At 33.5% G+C, this 23,602-nt stretch overlaps 1 protein-coding gene across 1 annotated transcript in view; it reads right to left on the reverse strand.

The window, feature by feature from the left end:
* PDZRN4 (PDZ domain containing ring finger 4) overlaps nt 1-23,602 on the reverse strand; it is a gene marked incomplete at its 5' end in the record, with an annotated part of 384,403 nt that overhangs the window by 355,014 nt on the left and 5,787 nt on the right. The window contains one exon of the mRNA XM_081249261.1: nt 23,428-23,535. Within this exon, the coding sequence (XP_081105387.1) occupies nt 23,428-23,535 (108 nt within the window). The remainder of the gene's footprint in view (nt 1-23,427; nt 23,536-23,602) is intronic.

The following is a 23,602-nucleotide window of genomic DNA, read 5'->3' on the forward strand; positions in this document are numbered from 1 at the left end:
CATCTGGCATCTGAACTACTGCACTGGCCGACCAACTGGTCTCCCTAGGTCCATCTTGATTCTTCAAATCTACCTACAACTTTGCAGCCAGAATAATTTTCTTAAAATGTGAATATGATATTTTTACTTCATTACTTAAATATTTAAAAGGTTCTTATTTTTCTTAGGATTAAAAGAAACTCTGATTTATAAATAGGGTGACCATATAATTTTGCATCAAATTTGGGCACTTTGGATAGTAGGGGCATTATTAATCATTTTGCCAGATCAACAGGGCTTTCCAGGGCAACCCAGATGTATGGTCACCCTGCTTGAGAGATGTTGCATGAAGTAGCCCCCTCAAAATGCTCCAGCCCTCACTAAGAGCCATTATTCTACCCAGTTTTCTTTCAATTCCTATAATACACTGTGTTTTTTCCCACCTCAGAGCTTTTGTGCATACCCATCTGTCTGTTTAAAAAACTCTGTCTCCAAATCTTTGCCTAACACTTATTCATGTTTCAAGTTATGCAATAAATAACACTCCTCAAAGAAGATTTCCTTGATTCTTCAAATAAAAACCAACTTCACCTTACCATCATTATTTCCTCAGATGACAGCTCAAACTTTTCTTTTATATATTGCTACAATTTGTAATCTGTAACTTCTGCCTCTATCTTTTTACCATAATTACAGTTCCTTAGGTGCAGTATAACTAGTACCTAGCATAGGAGCTGGCTTATAGGAAAAGCTAAGTAAATATTTATTGAATGAATGAGAAAATGAATATTTTAAAAAAGAGAATTATAGAATAAATACTGTCACAGAAAACATTGGTTTGATTTCAGACAACTATTTTTATATAAAACACATCAAAAATAGCATGGGAATGTCAATCTTTCCATATTTAAAGGGCATAGGTACTCTACTTGGAATGATATAAAATAAATACACATAGTAGGAAAAAATCCACCAACCTAAACAAGAACCTTCTTGTAGAACTACTAGTTCACCAAAACAAACAAAGAACAAAAAGCAAGCAAAACACTAAAAATAGGTGGTAGAAAAACACCATTGCACTGATACCATAATAAATCTACATGACAGCAATATTTTGGTCTGAACAACACAAATGCTTAAATATCTATAAAGGAGTTTATGTTCCCATCATAACTGTGTAATCTAGTTACAACCCACAGAGATTTTGGAACATATACTGGTTTAAGGCAAGATCCAATTAATATCAGATAGGGCTTCTCTCACCATTAGGGGGACTGACACAGTGCCCAGTAAAGGTTTATTCTATTCCAGTGTACAGCAGTATACAAGAAAATAGAAAAAGTGCAAATAAAGTTTTCTTTAAAGAAAACGTAAAGACTTAAGGCATATATACTGATTTTAGGAGTCTAAAAAAAAGATTAATAAAAAGCGAGGCCCTGACAGAAAAACGATTAAAGTAATTCTTATGGGTTTTTGGTCTCATGAAAAACTATAATCCTGAAACTGTATTTTCATTTTGATTTGGGCTGAAATAAATGGCTTTTACTCTGCCTACATTGATTTTTCAACAGCTCATCAAATTCAATTGCATTTCCACATATCCAGGCTTCTGTGTCTACTGCCTAAACCATCCAATTATCAAATCAGTGGAAAGAATCTACAGGTGGCCTTCTTTGTATATTTCTTTTGATTTTGTTAGGGTTGCAGTTTCAGGATAATAGTTTTTTTTTAATTAAGATTATCTCTCTCTGTTTAAATGATTGGCACTTCTCATGCTAATGGTATTACACAAGCACGTCAGAGAAGATTCTTCAACAATGCAGGAATTACTAGAGAAAACAGATCTACCCAGGCTTTCTGTTGATATAAGTACCATAGAGAAAGAAAGAAAAATAATAGACAAATACAAAAGACATAACAACCATCTTATACTCTACAACAGATTTTCTCCTAAAATGAACCAAAGCAATAGAATCTGAAGTTAACTTCTAAGAAAAATCCCAGGACTGGGCTGGCTTCTGAATAATTTAAATAGTAATAAATCCCAATCTGGAATCCAAAAAGCTTTCTACACCCTGTGATTTTTTTCCCCTCAGGAACCAAAGGGCTACTGACAATTCTTTCAATAAAGTGACTGTAAAGTACCCTTGTGTGAAAACTCTGGCAGTTGGGACTATTGACAATGACATTGTATGTATTTGCTAAGGGAATAAAATGTTGGGTTATTTTTAAATTATGAATTGTTTGTACTACCTGACATTGTGTAAACATAACTTATCTATAAAACTTACAATGTTTTAGAGATTATATTTGAAAAACAGCTTGGCACAGAGAGAGGAACTATACATAATTAGCAGAAATAGATTTCAATGTTTCAGAATGAAAATTAGTTAACTAATTTTTGGACTTTAGTTTCTTCTTAAAAAAAAGAGTTAGAAATCTTAAAATGATTTAAGCAGTTCTGGGACTTCAAACCTTCAGCAAAATTCACTGTACCAATCAATACCAGGAACTACACAAAGAACATGATAAGCCTTCCATTTTGAGCACCCTGTAAGTTCACATTTCTACTTGGTTTTCCAAATTCCCAAGAATACTCCTCCAAAAAAAAAAAAAAACAAAAAAAGTAATTCTAAGTGCATTTTTTACACTCTGGTTTCATTTTCCAACAACTGTATACAAATAAAATACTATAAAATATTTCTTACACATATTTAATATTTTAAAAACATTCACCAATTGCTGGAAATGAGTAATAGATACAAAGTATAATGCTTTTATTGCATTTTTAAGAATGTTGTAAGATTTTAAGTATATTTTAGTACTTCCCCTCAAAAGATACCAATACTAATGTAAAACAATATTGTTTCCTGAACACTTTCAACAGATAACTTGCTACTAATAACTTGCTTGTTAATAAAATGATGTCTAATTTTAAGATGTCTTTCATCTGTATCCAAATGACCTTTGAGAAGCCTAACAAAGTGACTGCTGATTTTTTTTTTAGCTCATTCCCACTCAAAATAAACCACTACTTCTTATGGTTCATTAACTCAGACACTCATTTGTATCCCTGGAGCTCTTTGCAAAATAAGGATCAAAAATTATCCTTATAATAAATCAAAGTGCTGACATATTACTTTCAGACTTGGAAAAGAGAGAGGAAACACAGAAATGTGCATGCAGACACTAATAAATAAACTTACGGAAATTCACAGGGTTTACACACCTTCTTAACCTCCTGTAATTTAAGCTTCACACTCCTAAACATCTAGAGTATGAAAAATGAAGGTGAAGAATTCATGATCTTATACATGTAAACCCTTTGAAAAAATTTTTTCCAACAACATAAAGAATAAGAAAAAATATTTGTAAAACTTAATAATGTTCACTTCCTTTTTGTAATATGGCCTCTTTTCCAGAGAATAAGCAATAAGCATCTTACTATCAAATTCTTTTTAAGGAGGAAAATGAACTACAGAGCATGTTTCCTACAGATCCAAGGCTCAAGCTTTTATTAAACAACAACAAAAATCACATAACCTTCTTAGTTTTTTACATTACAAAACCACCTCCATGTCAAGAATTAATCCGAATATGGTGAAAGATGATAAACACCTTAGGCTGTGATCATTCTGAAAGGTCGAGTTTCATCAGCTGCTACTGGTCAAGTAAGTGACAAAGATCAAAAGCTAAATCCCTAAAAAGATGCAAACAAATATTTCTGACGTATTCAGTACAAATCTCTTAGAAAAAATGTAATGGCATATATATTGGAACAGACATTTCTTTAGTGAAAAAATTTCATACGGAAAGGCATTAGGAATATTAAACTTTGGGAATCACATTTTCAAAGCAGAAAACTCTCTTCAAGTTATTCCTGGAATTGAATTAAAACATTTCTCTTGAACCAAATAGTCAAATCTTTATTGTAAAGCTTATACTTAAAGACTTTTATTTTAGTAGGCCAGGCATCTCTAATACATTATGAATTTGGGGATTTAACAGTTGGATCTTGGGAACAGAGAAAACTGTGGACATCAGTTTAATGCGTACAAAGCTTAAAACCAACAAAAAACAGGAAATTCAGAGCTAAGTATAAAATTATCTGTAACCTGCTCCACTAAATGTTTTGGGATCTTTTAATAATAAAAGCTATTACAAACTTTATATATTACAAAGAAAAGACATAATGATCATTGTATTTCCTTGATTTTTTTGTAAAGCAATAACCTTGGTTAATATCATAATTACCTTGAACTTTATTTCCTGGTTTAAAGAATTGTTGGAACTATCAACTGCACAGGTCTCCATTACATGTTAGTTCATGGTTAATAGTCCTCCAAATAAACTTGGATGTAATAAAGTTGATTATGATAAAACTGAACCTTACCAAGTTTAAATCATTATTCACTGGTATTCTTTAATAACACCAATATATTTATTACATATTACTGTTAGCGGAGCATTTGGCACACAATAAGGACTCTAAAAATGTGAGGGCTATTGTTAACCTTTATAATCATTATCATTATCATTATTAGATAGGTATAAATAGACATTTTGTACATAATTTAAATTATGTGTTGAGATATATTTTATGAGTTTTCTCTGTATTGGACTTATATGTATAAATTGTAGTCAGATAATTTATTTGACAGCTCATGTTTCTACCTTATAAAATATTTAGATATATAAAATATCACTAGAGTATTCAGCATTTTTTACTTTTATATAAAAATCACTTTTCAATTGTTCACTTAACAACCCTCAACTAACCATTTCTTTCAGCTCTAAGATTCTATAGTATTACCATCTGTACGTCCGGGAACCTACTTTTACCTTAGGGCTGACATAGTATGCCTCAATGACCTAATTCTGAATCAGTAGGCTCTGACAGTCCCAGAGTTCTAATTTGGATTCAAAGAAAAATTATACCTCTCTAGGAGGAGATATGCATTGTAAAGTTCTGTATTATAAAACGAAATCTCTTCTAGGTGAAAGCTTGGGTAAGCAGAAAAACAAAGACTTTTCTTTGATCATTCTTATCTGTTGGAAAGGATTATGCCTCTGAAAAAACGACACCCACACATTCAGCAAGGTGAAAGGGTTTGCAACACAGTGTATCTTGGCCAAAAGTATTTATTTAGGGATCATATTAATCTTTGTGACACTGTAACAAAGAATCTAAGACTGGCTCTACAAAAAGAGTAACATTAAAAATTGAGCATGCCAAGATGATCAAATGTGATAATGTCAAAGGAAACACAATTATTACTTCTTCCTCTAAAATAGAGGAAGGAGGTTAAAATAGGAAGAGTATAATTGCTTTGTGATAGATATGTTTAAAAGAAACAGGAAAGCTTTTTTCATCTATTTAGTATATATTTATTGGACGCCTCATATATGTTAAGCATAGGGATTTAATAGCAACGTTAGATTGGCTTTACCCTTATAATCTTGTATGTATTAATCCATTCATCAAACAACTGCATTACAGGCAGTGTGCAGGGTGTTAAAGGTGCAGGAAAAGGTAGGATTTCTGCGTTCACCATAATGCCAACAGGTGTTTCACAAAAAAGGATATTGAAATGGCCAAAAACATGTAAACTTGTTTAACTTCATAAGACATCAAGGAATTGTACATATACCAGTTCACTAGGTGGATTAAATTTAAAAAGACACAGGATTCTAAGTCCTTGCAAGGATGTGGAGTAATTGGAGCTCTGACACTGCTGGTAAGAATGTAAATTGTTACGACCATTTTGACAAATCTATTCGGCAGTAGTAACTAAAGCTGAGCACATATATATCCTCTGACTCTGTGATGTATTATACAAATGTACTGGTGTGTGTGTGTGTGTGTGTATGTGTGTGTGTGTGTCCATCCTCTGACTCTGTAACATACAAATGTATGGGGTGGGGGGGCATGTGCGTCAGAAATGCAGGCATATATTCACCAAAAGATGCACACAAGAATACTCAGAGTAAGTTACTGTAATAACAGAGTTAGCAACTCCACTAATGATGCAATTGATAACTAAATTGTGCTTTAGTGAAATGCTAAACAGCCATGAGAATTAACAAATGACAGATGCAACATCAGTGAATTTCATTAACATAATGTTAAATAAAAAAGAAGCTATACTCTAAAGAATACCTATTGTGTGATTCTATTTAAACACAATTCAAAAATAGGCAAACTAGGAGGAAGGCAATGGTGGAAGAGAGAATATAGGAGACTCCTGGTGTGCTTGGAATGATCTGTGTCTTGATCAGGAAGCTGGTTACATGGATGACTTCACTTTCTGATCTTTTATTGCACTAGACACATCACTTGTGACTCTTCTGTGACAAATTTACTTAAAAATTTGTAAATTGCACTGAGCGCCCCCATTTTTGATTGAAGAGGAACATACTGTAGGCAAGTGAAGACAAGGGGAAACATTACAATAACTATGATGAATAGAGTAATGAGGTTGTCCCTACCTTCTGGCAGTTTTCTACTGTGTTTGCCACAGGCCCTCATTACTTCATATATGGACAACTGTGGTACTCACCTACTCTTTCTGATCAAGTTCCTTAACTTTTCAATCTATTTACACATCCTGGTGAAACCTATTTTTGATTAATCTTTTAATCATTGCTTTACCCATGTCATCCCCCTGTTCGAAAATGATTGCTTACTCCTCATTGCCTGTACTGTAAAATCTAACTCCTTAGCCAAACATACAATGCCTTCCATTAATTTCACCAAAATCTGAATTCAAATGACTTCTCATACATTATCTACCTTGAATCACCTATATAACTCAATAATAGCAGTATCAAATTATGGTTAAGGGCACAGACCCAAGAACTCTTACTCTGTGACCTTGGCAAATTACTTGATCTATCTGTGCCTCAGTTTTCTTGTCTGCAAAATGGGGACACTACTAGTACCTATAACACCAACCTCATAGAGTTTTTGTGGGGATGAAATGAGTTAATACCTATAGAGCATCTGAAGAGTATTTGACATACAGTAATCAATAGGTATTGACTATTATTTTTTCATTATGTAATCAGCCAAAATGGCTGCCAAACAATACATAGTCAATCCTGCCTTGTCACTTGGCTCATGGCATTCTTCCTAAATATGGAAAGCCCTTGATCCATCCTCTCTTTCCTCCCAATCTCTCATCTCTCCTTTAAACTATCATTTCATTCTTAAAGCTTCTGGCCACCATAATAAAAGGGAGGTCTTTTTAGAAGTCCCTCTGTGCCAGTCATTCATCACGTGTTCTTTTGCTTTTGTTTTTTAATATACACTGTCTTTGTGTCTTGATTTTAAGGTATTTGAAGTAAGTACAATCACTAACTGGTCTTTTTACCTCCAGTAACAAAAGCCTATTGAAATTCAAGTGTGTTTAATTACTCAGTAAATCACGTGTATAGTAAATTTCACTGTAAAAAGTGATTATCTTTTTTTAATCAAATTTATTGAATTATAATTGAAAAGAAAACTGTAAGACAAAGTGTACATTGTGATGATTTGATATATGTATACATTGTAAAATGATTCCCACCATCTAGTTAATTAACACATCTGTCACCTTATTTATTTATTTATTTAGAACACTTAAGTTCTATTCTCTTAGCAAATTTCAATTATTTAATACAGTGTTTTCAACTGTAATCATCATGTTCTATGTTAGATCCTCATACTTCATTCACCTTAGCTATGAAAGTTTATATCCTTTTGGCAACCTTTCCCTATTACCCCCACCCCCGAAATCAATATACAAAAATCAGCTGCATTTCTATAAATAATGAACTCTCAGAAAGAGAAATTAAGAAAACAATTCCACTTACAGTTACATTAAAAAGGATAAAATATCTAGGAATAAATTTAACTGAACAGGTGAAAGACAAATTATAAAAAAAATTGATGAAAGAAATTGAAGAAGACCCAAATAAATGGACAGATATTCTGTGTTTATGGCTTGGAAGAATTACTATTGCTAAAATGTCCATACTACCCAAAGCTATCTACAGATTTAATGCAATTCCTATCAAAATTCCAAAGGCGTTTTTCACAGAAAGAGAAAAATTAATCCTAAAATTTGTATGGAACCATAAAAGACATCTGAATAGCTAAAGAAATATTGAAAACAGAAGGACAAAGCTAGATGCATCACATTTCCTGATTACAAACTATATTACAAAGCTACAGTAATCAAAACAGTATGGTATTAGAATAAAAACAGATCAATGGAACAGAGTAGAGAGCTCAAAAATAAAGCCACACATATATGGTCAATTAATTTATAGCAAAAAAAGCCAAGAATATTAAATGGGGAAAGGACAGTCTCTTCAATATGGTGTTAAGAAAAACAGATAGCCACAAACAAAAGAATGAAACTACACCCCTATCATACACCACTCAGAAAAATAAACTCAAAATGAATTAGATTTGAAAGTAAGCCCTGAAACCACAAAACTCCTAGGAAAAAACAACAACACCACCAAAAAAAACATAGGGGTTAAGCTTTTTGACATCAGTATTGAGAATCATTTTTTGGATTTGACACTAAAAGCAAAGGCAACAACAGCAAAAATAAACAGGTGGAACTACATCAAACTAAAAATCTTCTTCACAGCAAAGGAAACCATCAACAAAATGAAAAGGCAAGCTATAGAATGGAAAAAATATTTAAAATCATATATATGAAAAAAGATTAATATCCAAAATATATAACTTATATAACTCAATAGGAAAAAATCCCCAAACCATCTGATTAAAAAAATAGTCAGAGGAACTGAATAGAAAAACAGGTACATGAAAAAGTGTTCAACATCACTAACCATCAAGGAAATGCAAATCAAATCCACAGTGAAATATGACATCACACATGTTAGAATGGCTATCAACATAAAGGTAAGAGATGTTGGTAAGGATGTGGAAAAAAGGGAATCTCTGTGTACTGTTGGTAGGAATGTTAATTGCTGTAGCTACTGTGGAAAACAATATAGAAGTTTCTAAAAAAATAAATATAGGACTACCATATGATCCAGCAATCCCACTACTGGATATACATCCAAAAATAAACTGGAAATAGGATACTGAAGAGTGAACATCTGTACCCACATATTCACTTCAGTATTACTCACAATAGCCAAGATATGGAAACAATCTAAGTGTCCATCAACAGATGACTGGATAAAGAACATATAATGCACACACACACACACACACACACACAAATATTATTCAGCTACGAAAAAGAAAAAAATGTGCCATTTGTGACAACATGGATGACCTCAAGGGCATTATGCTAAGTGAAATAGGCCAGACAAAGACAAATACTGAATGGTATCACTTATTTATGGAATATTTAAAAAAAAAGTCAAACTCATAGAAACAGAGTAGAAAACAGATTATCTTTCATATGACTAACAAATTTTTGTTAACTAATGATTTCTTTTCTAAATATGATTTCATAAAAAAAATTTATTTTCTTTTACTTCATTATGACAGATTATGTAAGTATAATATTGAATTACCTAATTTTACCTAAAAAATCCCTTTAAAATTTAATTTAAAATTATATATATTTTCCAACTATACAGTGCTAAATTTTATCCTAATCTATATCATGAAATATAATCATTTCCCTATAAAGTGAGCAGAATAGTCAATTGCTCATTTAAATTGCTCACTTAATCTCATGAGTTGGAGATTTATTCCTACATCTTTTATAGCAAGATAGAATTATATAAAATATTTTAAACATAATGAATAATGTCTATTCTTTGGGGCACTTTTTGTTTGAAGATAATAATGAATCACCTGTGAGATGCTATTATTAAAGGAGCGATAAGCTTCATAAGAACACTATTAACTGCTTAAGAGGAGGGAAGCTGATTAAAGGAACTGTCCATACAGCCATTGGACTGTGATGTGGCCACAGTAATTCATAGGTTAAGAGGATCAAATCCACCCAACACATGCCAGCTGCCCTTTGTTCTTCTGTGATGCTTTCTCAAGGAAGTAGGAAAAACAAAATTTTAGAAAAAATATGGAGAAATATGTATAAAATTCTGTAAAAGCACCAGAATCTACAAGGAGTACAACAGCACATATTCTACAAAAGCACAACTTTATAAAAGTTGCCTTAAATAGTTCCGAACAACAAGCTTAGTGAGTTGTTCCTTAAGCTTCCTCAGAGCAGCTCACAGCTGGGGCTACTGTTAGTTATTCCAAGCAGCTCTCATCAGGAGAACTTCAGAGAGTCTCAGAGAGTCTCGACAGCCACTCCCCAGTACTCTAGGAAGCTCCAAAGTCTGTCTTTTCACCAAGCCATTTACAAGGTTTGGAAACGTTGATAACACCTTTCATCTTTTCAGTTCCTCTGTGGTTAATCATGTTTTTGTTCGAGTCCATGTTCAGTCCAGTACCATTTTCTGCAAATCTGCTTTGTAGGTAAGCATGTGAATTTAGTAAGCTTTACCAGTGTTCTTCAAGTTCAATGACAAAAAAATCTGAAGGCAAACATACACATCTTCAGATCCAATTCAAGCATTTACATAAACAGAATTTGAAACATTGTTTCAAAGACTTGAGTTCTTTCTTATTTACAGGCTAGACAAAACAGTCTAGAAAAATAAAATTGCTTCAATCCCTTTACACTAGTTCTTAGGGATTTTAAAACTTAAGAAACAGTGAATCTTTCAACTTCTAATTGACCTTGTGATAAAGATGCAAAGAGAAGGAACAGGGTGTAACAGGGATAGCCTTCAGGGGCTGCCCACCTGGCACCTGAAAAATCCTTAGATCTAGACCATAATGAATAATTCAAAGATAAATAACAAAGAACCTTTGGTTTGCCAGACACAATACTGAGAGCAGGAAGGGTGCTAGAACTATTAAGTCCAATAAAATTCTAAACCACTTTTAAGAAATCCATACATTTGTCAGGGAAGAACACCAAATAATAAATAAACAGCAAAGCCTATGAAGAGTGCTACGAAAGTGAGAGGTATAAAAATCTACTGGCAATGGAGAGAAGAAAATAATTCCCCTTAGTGAATTGTGAAGGGCTTCAAGGAGTGGAGGATTCTTGAAGATACTCAGAAATTTGCCAGAGAAAGAAGAGATGTGGAGTGGGGGAAAGTCCAGAATACCAGGTAAAAGGGAAAGAAGGAATAAAGGCAGAGAGACCTGAAAAAATGGGAGGAGTTTCATGTCACTACAGTAGAGCATCTAAGAAAGAAAATTGAAAAAAAAAAGTAAAGATTTTGAAGGTCCATTTTTGTTTCACTGATAAATTAGGATTTTATCCTATTGACAATAGAATGATAATGAAGGGCCTGCAGCAAAGGAGTAAAAAATTAACAACTCTGCCAGTAGTAAGCAAGTTGAGCTGACATGGTAGAGACTGGGTGTGGGCAAAGTTTACTAAAGTTTACTCAACAAGCTACTGTGCTGGTCCAGGTGAAAATGATAAACACTTGAGAATCATGATGGCATTATATCTGCATTAATTTCAGATATCCTGAGTAGGGCAAACTTTTATCATTCAAAATTTGCAAATATTTTCTCCCATTCCATTGTTTGTCTTTTCATTTTGTTTATGGTTTCTTTTGTTGTGCAAAAACATGCCCAGCCTTTATTTAAAAGAGACTCATTTGCTAATTTTAAAATGTTGGTCTGAGTGGCAGAGACCTGCTGGGATACTATCCAGGGACAGAGGTTGTGTGTGCCATCCTTCTGCTCTCCTTCTGCCTCACTAAAGCCAGCAGTTGCCATCTTATTTTCTTTTCCTTTTGAGCAGGTGCCATCTTTATACTGAAAACAGCGGGAGCCATCTTTATTTATTTATTTTTTTCAGAGGGTGCCATTTTTGTACTGTCCTTCTGAAACACACCGGGGTGCCCATAACTCCTGAAGGAAAGCTTCTACACATGTTTGGTGCCCCAGTTTTTATATCAGGTAACCTAGTTTTTGTGGCTATCATCCAGAGAACACCTCTGGATTGCCTGGCTCTAGAGACTGGGGGAGCCTTGTGTTCCTGGGTCCCATGGGACTGTAACAATTGGAGAGACAGTTCTTGGCAAGCTGCCATTCCCAGGACACTGCACAGATAGCAGACTGAAACATGCCCAGTCTTTCTGAGAAAGAGGCCTAGTTGTGTATCCAGAAGTTTGGCTTGTGAGGCAGGCTTCTGGTTTGGCATACTTAAAGGGGCCAATGGCGATGTTGTCAGGGAACTGATTCTGTGGATGTAATCTTTGCACTCTCCCTCTGCTTCATTTCAGTTCACTGGTATCTTCCAGAAAGGGGCTTATATCCTTGTATGGTGCCTTGATTTTTGCTGCTGCTGCCGAAGGACACCTATACATCACCTGAAATTGATGGCCAGCAGAGTTTACACTTGTCATCCAACAGAACTGTATATATTTGTGCACTCTCAAAACTGCTGCCTGAGGGTCTGGCTTCCAATCAGCCTGAATCTAAGTGATGACTGAGAGCCTCCCCTTTGGGACAATAACTGGTCTTGGCACACCCACAACACTGGGAGCTATTAAAAATAAAATAGGATGCTTGGACAATCACAAAGGTTTGGGAGACAGCCAAGAGCTACGGCAAAGTTGAACACTAAGGTTTATCTACACAAGGCCAACACTTCAAAAATGGGAGAGGTGGCTGTTTCATCTAATGCACAGAAACCAACACAGAGAATCAAGCAAAATGAAGAAAGAGAGAATGAAAGAATAAGATAAAACCTAAAAAAAAAACCCTTAATGAAACAGACATAAGTAACTTACTAGATAAAGAGTTCAAAGTAATGATCATAAAGACACTTAGCAAACTTGGGAGCAGACTGGATGGAACACAGTGAAAAATTCACAAACAGATAAAAAAATAGAAAATACAAGTACTAAAAAGAACTGAAGAATACCATAAGTGAACTGAAAAATACATTAGAATGGTTCAACAGCAGACTAGATAAAACAGAAGAAAAAAATCAATGAACTTGAAGACAGGACAAACAAACTCACACAATCAGAGGAGCAAAAAGGAAAAAGAATGAAAGAAAGTGAAGATAGTTTAAGGGACCTATGGGACAACAGCAAGTGAAATGACATTTGTATTATAGGAGTCCCAGGAGGAGAAGAGAGAGAAAGGAGCAGAACACTTATTGGATGAAATCATGGCTGAAAACTTCCCTAATCTGGTGAAGAAGCAGACATCTAGATCCAGGAAACCCAGATGGTACCAAATAAGATGAACCCCAACAGACTTGCACCAAGAAACATTATAATTAAAAATGTCAAATGTTAAGGACAACCAGAGAATCTTAAAAGCAGCAAGAGAAAAACAATTTGTTACACACACAAGACTATCAGCAGATTTTTCTGCAGAAACTTTGCAGGCCAGAAGGGAGTCATGTGATATATTAAAAGTGCTGAAAGAAAAAATACTTCAAACCAAGAATACTTTACCCAACAAAATTATCAATCAGAATTAGAGGAGAAATAAATAGCTTCACAGACAAGCAAAAGCTAAATGAGCTCATCACCATTAAACTGGAATTCCAGGAAATGTTAAAGTGACTTCTTTAAACTGAAAGAAAAACGCGTTAATTAGTAACAAGAAAAAATATGAAAATATAAATCTCACTGGTAAAAGTAAATATATAGTAAAGATAGTGAATTAATCACTTATAAAACTAGTATGAAATTTAAAAGACAAAGTACTAAAAATAACTATAATTATCTATGATAATTTGTTAAGGAATTCACCAGAGAAAAAGATGTAAGATGTGACATCAAAAATATAAAACATGGGTGGGGGGAGTGTAAAAATATAGACCTTTAGAATGCATTCAAACTCAAGTTTTTATCAACTTAAAATAAACTGTTGTAAATATAAATTGTTATATTTAAGCTTCATGGTAACCACAAAGGAAAAAGCTATTGTAAATTCACAAAAGATAATTAGAAAGGAATCAAAGTATAACACTAAAGAAGCTCATCAAACCACAAAGGAAGAGAGCAAGAGAAGAAAAAAGGAACAGAGGAACTACAAAACAGCCAGAAAACAATTAACAAAATGAAAATAGGTACATAACTATCAATAATTACTTTAAATGTAAATGAACTAGATTTTCCAATCAAAGACATAGAGTGGTTAAATGAATAAAAAAACAAGACTCACCCTCTGATAAAACATAATGGAAAATAATATGAAAATGAACGTGTGTGTGTGTGTGTGTGTGTGTATAAAACTGAATCACTTTGCTGTGCAGTAGAAATTAATACAACTTTGTAAATCAACTATACTTCAATAAAATAAATTTAAAAAACAAGACTCATCTGTATCCTGCCTACAAGAGACTCACTTCACACTTAAGAACACACAAACTGAAACTGAAGGAATGGAAAAAGATATTCCATGCAAATGGAAACCAAAAGAAAGCTAAGGTAGTTATACTTATATCAGACAAAATGTACTTTAAAATAAAAGACAAAGAAAGGCATTAGATAATGATAAAGGGGTCACTCACACAAAGAGGATTAAATATTTGTAAATATTTATGCACCCAACTTAGAAACATCTAAATATATAAAGCAAATATTAACAAACCTAAAGGAAGAAAATAATAATAGGCAACTTTAATACCCCACTTACAACAATGGAAGATCATCCAGACAGAAAATCAATGAGGAAACATTGGCCTTAAGTGGCACATTAGATCAGATGAACTTAACAAATCTACACAGAACAATACATCCAAAAGCAGCAGAATAGCCATTCTCTCAAGTGCACATGGAACATTCTCCAGGATAGATCACATTGGGCCACACAACAAGTCAAGTAATTTAAGAAGACTGAAATTACATCAAGGATCTTTTCTCGCCAAAATGGTATTGAAGTAGAAACCAATTACAAGAAGAAAACTAGAAATTTCAAAAAATATGTGTAAATTACAAAATGAGCTACTGAACAACCAATGGGTCAAAAAAGAAATCAAAAGATAAATTTTAAAAAAATATCTTGAGACAAATGAAAATGGAAATACAACATACCAAAACTTATGGGATGCAGCAAAAGAAGTTTTTAAAATGAAGGTCATAGCAAAAAATGCCCATCTCAAGAAAGAATAAATATCCTAAATAGACAACCTAACTTTACAACTCAAGAAACTAGAAAAAGGACAAAATTTAGCAGAAGGAAAGAAATAACAAAAATCAGAGCAGAAATAAATAAAATAGAGAGCAAAAAGACAATATAAAATATCAATGAAACAAAGAATTAGTTCTTGAAAAGTTAAAATTGAGAGGACTCAAATATATAAAATCAGAAATGAAAGAGGTGATATTACAACTGATACCACAGAAAAACAAAGTATTATAAGGGACTACTATGAACAATTATATACCAACAAACTGGATAACCTAGAAGTCATGGATAAATTCCTAAAATACAACCATCCAAGACTGAATCACAAAGAAATGGAGCATCTGAACAGACTGATTACCAGTCAGGAGATTGAATCAGTAATCAAAAATCTCCCAACAAACAAAAGTCCAGGACCAGGTTGCTTCACTGGTGAATTCTAACAAATGTTCAAAGAAAAATTAATACTAATTTTTCTCAAACTCTTCCAAAAAACAGAAGTGGAGGGAACACTTCTAAACTCATTTCATGAGGAGAATATTACCCTGATACTAAAACCAGACAAAGACACCAAAAGAAAGGAAAATTATAGGCTAATATCCCTGATAAACACAGATCTAAAAATCCTCAACAAAATACTTGCAAACTGAATTCAACAACACATTGAAAGGATCATACATGGGCTTCCCTGGTGGTGCAGTGGTTGAGAGTCCGCCTGCCGATGCAGGGGACACGGGTTTGTGCACTGGTCCAGGAAGATCCCACATGCTGCGGAGCGGCTAGACCCATGAGCCATGGCCACTGAGCCTGCATGTCCAGAGCCTGTGCTCCACAACGGGAGAGGCCACAACAGTGAGAGGCCCACGTACCGCAAAAAAAAAAAAAAAAAAAAAAAAAAGGATCATACACCATAATCAAGTGGGACTTAATTCCAGAGGTGCAAGGATGATTCAGTATCCACAAGTCAATCAATGTGATAAACCACTTTAACAAAATGAAGGATAAAAGCATATGATCAACTCAGTAAATGCAGAAAAAACATTTGACAAAATGTAACATACATTTATGATAAATGCTCTCAAGCAAGTAGGTACAGAGGGAACCTACCTCAACATAATAAATATCACATATGACAGTTCCACAGCTAATGGCATATTCAATGGTAAAAACAGGAAAGCTTTTCTTCTAAGATCAGGAACAAGACAAGGATGCCCACTCTCACCGCTCTTGTACAACATAGTATTGGAAGATTTAATCAGAAAGCAATCAGACAAGAAAATTAAATAAAAAGCATGCAAATTGGAAAGGAAAAAGTAAAACTCTCACTATATTCAGATGACATAATTTTATACAGTCATCTTTTGGTATCCATGCAGCATTGGTTCTAGGCTCCAGCCCTCACAAAAATCTGTGATTGCTCAAGTCCCATATATAAAATGGCATGGTATTTTCATGTAAACTATGTACATTCTCCCATATAATTTAAGTCATCTCTAGATTACTTACAATACCTAATACAATGTAAATGCTATGTAAATAATTCTAAGTATGATGTAAATGCTATGTAAATACTTCTAAGTATGATGTAAATGCTATGTAAATAGTTGCGGGTGCATGACACACTTAAGCTTTGCTTTCTGGAATTTTCTTTTTTTTTTTTTATTTTATTTTCAATCCACAGTTGAATCAGCAGATACAGAACTGGTGTATACAGACAGTCAATTGTATATAGAAAATTCTAAAGACACCACCAAAAATTGTTAGAACTAATAAATAAATTCAGTAAAGTTGCAGGATACAAAATCAATACCAAGAAATCAGTTGCATTTCTACACAGTATTAATGAACTATCTGAAAGACGAATGAAGAAGACAATCCTATTTACAATTACATCAAAAAGAATAAAATACCTAGAAATAACTTTAACTGAACAAGTGAAAGGCCTGTACACTGAAAACTATAAGACATTGAGAAAAGAAATTGAAGAACACAAATAAATGGAAAGATATTCTGTGCTCATGGACTGGAAGAATTACTGTTATTAAAATGTCCATACTACCCAAAGCAACCTACAGATTCAAACAGCATTTTTCAGAGAAAAAGAAAAATCAATCCTAAAATTTGTATGGAACCACAAAAGACCTCAAATAGCCAAAGTGATCTTAAGTGATCTTAACCTTTGCTTGAGCAAAGGTGAAGACATCACACTTGCTGATTAAAAACTCTATTACAAAGCTATAGTAATCAAAACAGTATGGTACTGATATAAAAAACAGTCACGGGCTTCCCTGGTGGCGCAGTGGTTGAGAGTCCACCTGTCGATGCAGGGGACATGGGTTTGTGCCCCTGTCCAGAAAGATCCCACATGCCGTGGAGCGGCTGGGCCTGTGAGCCATGGCCGCTGAGCCTGCGCGTCCGGAGCCTGTGCTCCGCAACGGGAGAGGCCACAACAGTGAGAGGCCCACATACCGCAAAAGAAAAAAAACAAACAAATAAACAAACAAACAAAAAAACAGTCACATTGATTAACGGAATAGAAAGCCCAGAAATAAACCCATGCATATATAATCAATTACTCTACAACAAAGGAGTCAAGAATATATAATGGGAAAAGGACAGTCTCTTCAGTAAATGGTTCTGGGAAAACTGGACAGCACATGCAAAGTATAAAATTGGACCACTGTCTTACACTATACACACAGATTAATGCAAAATGGAGTAAAGACTTGAATGTAAAATTTTAAACCATAAAATTCCAGGATGAAAACATAGGCAATATGGTTCTTGATGCTGGTCTTGGCAACAATTTTTGGGGGATTTGACACCAAAAGCAAAGGGAACAAAAGTGAAAATAAACAAGTGGGAATACAGCAAACTAAAATGCTTCTGCACAGCAAAGAAGAAAAAGCAAAAAGGCAACTTACTGAATGGGAGAAAATATTTGCAAATCATATACTTGATAAGGGGTTAATATCCAAAACATATATAGAACGCCTACAGCTCAGCTAAAAATCAAACAATCTGATTAAAATATGGGCAGAGGAAGTAAACACAGTTTTTTTACAAAGAAGACATACAGATAGCCAACAAGTACATGAAAAGATGCTCAACATCACTAAACAACAGGGAAATGTAAATCAAACCACAATGAGATATCACCTCACATCTGTTATCAAAAAGATAAGAGAGAACAAATGTTGGCCAAAATGTAGAGGAAAGTGAACTCTTGTGCACTATTGATGGGAATGTAAATGGTGCAGTCACTATGAAAAACATTATGAAGTTTCCTCAAAAAATTAAAAATAGAACTACCATATGATCCAACAATTCCACTTCTGGGTATTTATCCAAAGAAAATAAAAACACTAATTCAAAAAGATGTATGCACCCCCATGTTTACTGCAGCATTACTTACAATGGCCAAGACATGTAAACAATCTATATGTCCAAGGATATATGAATGGATACAGAAACTGTGAGATATACATACAACTTTATATACAACTTAAAACTTTCTACATTTACTCATTCAAACTGTGGTGCCTATGGAAATGGGAATGACTGAGAGCTGGAGAGAGTGACCTGAATTCTCCAAAAAAGAAAAATACAACTCCCCTTCCTCTCCCTGTATTGTCTATCTGCTTTGGAGAGCAAACTACTTGCATAAGCTGAATGAGACACATCAGGCCCTGGTAGCGGGTTCCAAGAATCTGCCCTGTGCCAGGCACTATGTGCACACAATAAGTATTAATGGCATAGAAACTGAGGCACAGCTGGCTTATTCAAGGCCACACAATTTAAAAGGCAGGACAGGGATTCCAGCCAGATCTCCTTGATTTCAGAATTCATGCTCTTACTGCACCACAGTACTTTTCAAGATACATTAAATTATACAATTTATATAATGACAATCATGTATTACAAATGTAATCATGATTACAAAACTCATTACAATGTACTTCTTTACTTGCATTAACAGGATTGCTTTATTTCCTTCCTAATTCTTTCAGACAATCAGTCAATGTTATTTGAACAGTTAAAATACACTTTAAAGATGTGTGAGGATGATAATATTTTATTGACAAATTCAGTGATATGTTTGAATTAAATAGCAATTTGTCAAAAATTCTAATTGCCCACCAGATTTACAAGTGACCTACAAAACTTGTAAATGCTTCTAATGCATAAACAAATTAGCATGGCTGCTTTATGAAGTGGTAAATTACACTGTGCCATCAGGCACATACAGGGGTGCCACACTGAGGAACTGATTCAAAAGCATTCCTGAATGTTTAGCTCTGATCTGCATTTAAATTTCCTGTGTTAATAGTTACAACAAAACTATGCAGAGTCTTGGGCAAATAAACATGAAAACCACCAAAGATTTTCACTTTAGTGGAGGAGAAAGTAGTGATAGAGAATGCAGAATGTCGACAATTACAGAACTAAAAGAAATTGTAGTTGGCAGTCTGGAATAGTTAAGAAGTTCTTGTAGAGACATTTGTAAAGTTCTTTCTGCTAGTACTAAACTCAGCACTTTCTAGAAAGTGCTACACTGACATTATTCCATGTGGAAATTGTTTCCAAAGTAAATGGAAATGTTTTGTGCGTTGCATTTCATAATGAATTTCAAACTAAATAAATAGAATAGATTTTAACGTATACACTAAAGAAAACTCTGCTTTCTGCTCCAAACTGTTCTCAGAGACTTCACAGCACTCCACCCTGACTCCCTGGTCTCCAGAAGCTGAAAGAAAGATGGACTTTCCTGTCACCGTCACAGGGCATTGGTAGGAACTCGGGAAGGGGGTTGGGGGAGGGAGAAGAAAATGTGAACAAAGAGCCATGAATGACTATTGTCCCCTCTATTCACTTTCTCACTTAGGGGTTATAGTTGTGTAGCCCACTATCAGCATCACAGAAATAATAATAGAGGAATAGTTGCTGACGGCAGCAGTGAACTTTGACTCTCAACTCCCTCCCACATACCCTTCAGGCATCCTAACATGATGATAAGGATTGTAATGGTATTGCCTGCAGAGAATTGTGCCAAAGTCTCTGATAGTATCAAAGATCTTCTGTGGTCCTTTGAGCCTTGAAAGGGTGAAAAACAGCTTGTAAAAGATGCTTTTATTCAGATGTACACTCTGGTGAATTCCTCGTCTATGTGAACTTCTGTGATGTTTCAAAATGTCTTTAGCAACATCTTCTGTCTTTTAGTCTCCGGTGATACTTTGACACCTAATGTAACTGAAATATCACAACTGATGTCTTTCCTGAATCTACACACATAAATATTTTAACAAATGTGGACGTGTAAACATCTAGAAACTGGTAAACATGACTGCTCATGGAGACTGGCTCCAAAAATAAATTTGCCTTGTATTATGTGAAAAATATGACATGGATTTACCTCATGACTATGATTTTTTGCTTTTATAATTCTTGAATTCAGCTTTAGTAGAATGTGCAATACCTAAAAGCAGTACTTTAGGAGTTTTTGTCTTCTGTTAAATTTTAACAAAATTGTTATAGCTAATATTTTTATTAGGATTAGTAAAATTTCTTTAAGTATTAGTAGAACCAAACTTTTAACATATTTATTTCCTCCTTCAAATGAATGATTTATGAAAATTTATTTTATAAATTTATTTCATAAACCTGCTGTAATGAGTGCTTTAAGCAATTAACTACACAAAATATTTTAGTATATCTTGACTTAAGTAAATAATAAATTATCTAAGTTTCTATTTTTTATTTAAGTTACATATCACTGAATTCAAGGCATTAGTAATATGTTAGACTGTGGGAGTTAAGTCATATGGGTAGTTTATAATATCTGAACTATTTGTGTACTTTATTCTGCAAACAAATTTATTTGTTGCACTAGGTTTAAATCAGCATGGCCATTTGAAATTCAAAAACTGAAAAAAAAAAAAAACAGTCCATCAAATTAGTTCACTAAACAAATCACTGAGAACAAAAAAATGGAAAAGAAATTCCTCTAATATAGAATCTGTTTTTCTGTCTCTGCACATTTAAAATTAATCTATATATTTCTTATCAGTTTCCCATTATTATAAACTCTGTAAAGTTGACTGGTACCATAATGGTAGATGAACTAAAATAATTGACAAGAATCAAATATTTCTTGCTTTAATTGATACATAGGGATATTTACACATATATATGCCTAAGAACAAGCATGCTTATTTACATATATATATGAAATAAGGTCACACAAATATCTATCACTTTAAAAAAGTTGATGGCGTCCCTGAGCAACTAAATATAAGAGATTTATTTCTAATAATCTTCCTTGCAAAATATTTCATGCTGTTTAACAGGCAACATTCCAGAAATATGTATACCACCTAACTCATTTCTTAACTGCAAATGTGGTCACATGAATCCATTACAGAACTATAATAAAAATATGCATAATACCAATTTACCTTGGCATAAAGAATACACTGATAAATCTCTATCATTGAGGCAAATTTCAAGCTCTTGTCATTAGCAGCTAATATATGCACATCAAGGTGAAATAATAATACTGCAGCTGGTTATAAATTATAATTTAGACTTCCATGGTTGATCTCTTTGCTCTTTATCTTATATTATTTAAATAAGGTTATTTTGACATATATTTGTAACAGTATTAGATATAAAGATGCACTTGATTAATCAACCATAGTTTTATAAAAGTACATCTATACATTAACAAAACCAGTAAATTTTTAACAAATATGCTATATCACAATATAAAAGACAAATTCTTCTTCCTCGTTTTCCAACATTAATGAAACATACATAACATTGTTACCTAGCTGGAATAAATTATTTTTAAATCCTCAGTATGTGTTTCTGTTATGAGTATATGTGAGTGTGTGTGCTAGCTGAATATACATATCCAGTTCCATCAGCCCTTCTAATAGTAGCATATGTAGGCATTTGTTTTCCATTTAACTGGAAAAGCCAAAATGCTAGCAATAAGGCAGAAAGTGAAAAGAACAATTTTTTGTTTAAGTTATCATGTCCTTTATATCATACTGCACAAACATGAGTAGAAACAGAAAAATTCTAACTTTAGAAACTGTGGCATGTAAATGTTTCCACCAGGCAAATTGTCGCGACAAACTGGATAGTATCAGTGAAAGTAGCCCCATACTTTCTTGGCTACAAAAATGGAAAGAGAAAACCTTGATGCAAGAGACCCATTCAGATAAAAACCACAGTTTTTCACCCAAAGTCGACTCCTCTCTCTTGCCCAAAGTGCTTAATCAGCTAATTTCTAAATCTTATGAGTCAACAAAAAACTATAGGCTCTTCTCTGCTCTTTACTCTCATCCTAGGTCAAATTATTAGAAATTCAACTTTTTTAATGCACAAATGATAAATGAACATCTAAAACTTTATTCAAAGTTTAATAAAGAAAAACAGTCTCCATCCAGATAGTTTATATAGACATTCAGAAAGATAGTTTAAATGATTATATAATCTAGAATAAACAGAATTTTTCCAAAAGAATAGTGGAGTCAAATATACCTTCCAAATTTCTATTTATGTCTTTACTAATACGTTGGAAATAACTCCATTGACAAAACTAACCTAATTTTCAGCTACACCAAATAATACTATCTCAACCAGTTAAAATTTCAAAAGCACTGAGGCAGTAAATGGCAGTGACCCAAAATTCTATTATCACAGCTCAAGTTTCACTAACTTGTGAGTATTTACTTTGTCAACCCTAAATACAAACAATACAGCCATGATGTACATTAGAGAAAATGAAGAGTTCCCACCAAGTTTTTGCAGTAGCTGCTTCTTTTTTTTTTTCATGTGAAAGATACATGAACAAGATATCCACATTAAACTAAGAAATGGTAAAAAGGGAATGTATAAATAATTCTACATATAACATACTAATTACAAGTTTAAAGATAGTAATATTTACTTGTCCAAAATGTTCTTCAGCAGAGATTTATCATCCTTTTTTGAGATGTTATAACAAATCAATCCCTTAATAATCACACAATTATCTTTGTAATTCATGGGGAGAGGCAATTTATTAAAATGGAGATATTCACTAACACATTTGGAAACTTTGGGTGATTCATTCTTCTATTCCAATATCTAATCATTAAAACAGGTTAGTTATATATTCTAGTTAGATATACACTCTAATAAGTACCACACCAAAGAAAAGCAATAAGTTTGGAAATTTTAAATGTCCAGATATTTCTTCCACAGATCCTATTTGTGCTTTATTATTGTCTTACCTCAATGATTTTGTCATGAATCTCCAAGCCATCTGCTCTATCAGCAGGTCCATTTTCCAAAATCTTTGAAACATAAATTCCTTCCATTGGTGTTTCTTCTTGATTATCCTTTAAAAAATAAAACCTTTAGCAGTAAGAAAGATGTAAACAAAATTTTAAGTTGGATAAAAAACAA

Source organism: Mesoplodon bidens, assembly GCF_964165515.1.
Source record: "Mesoplodon bidens genome assembly, chromosome: 11".
NCBI lineage: Eukaryota > Metazoa > Chordata > Mammalia > Artiodactyla > Ziphiidae > Mesoplodon > Mesoplodon bidens.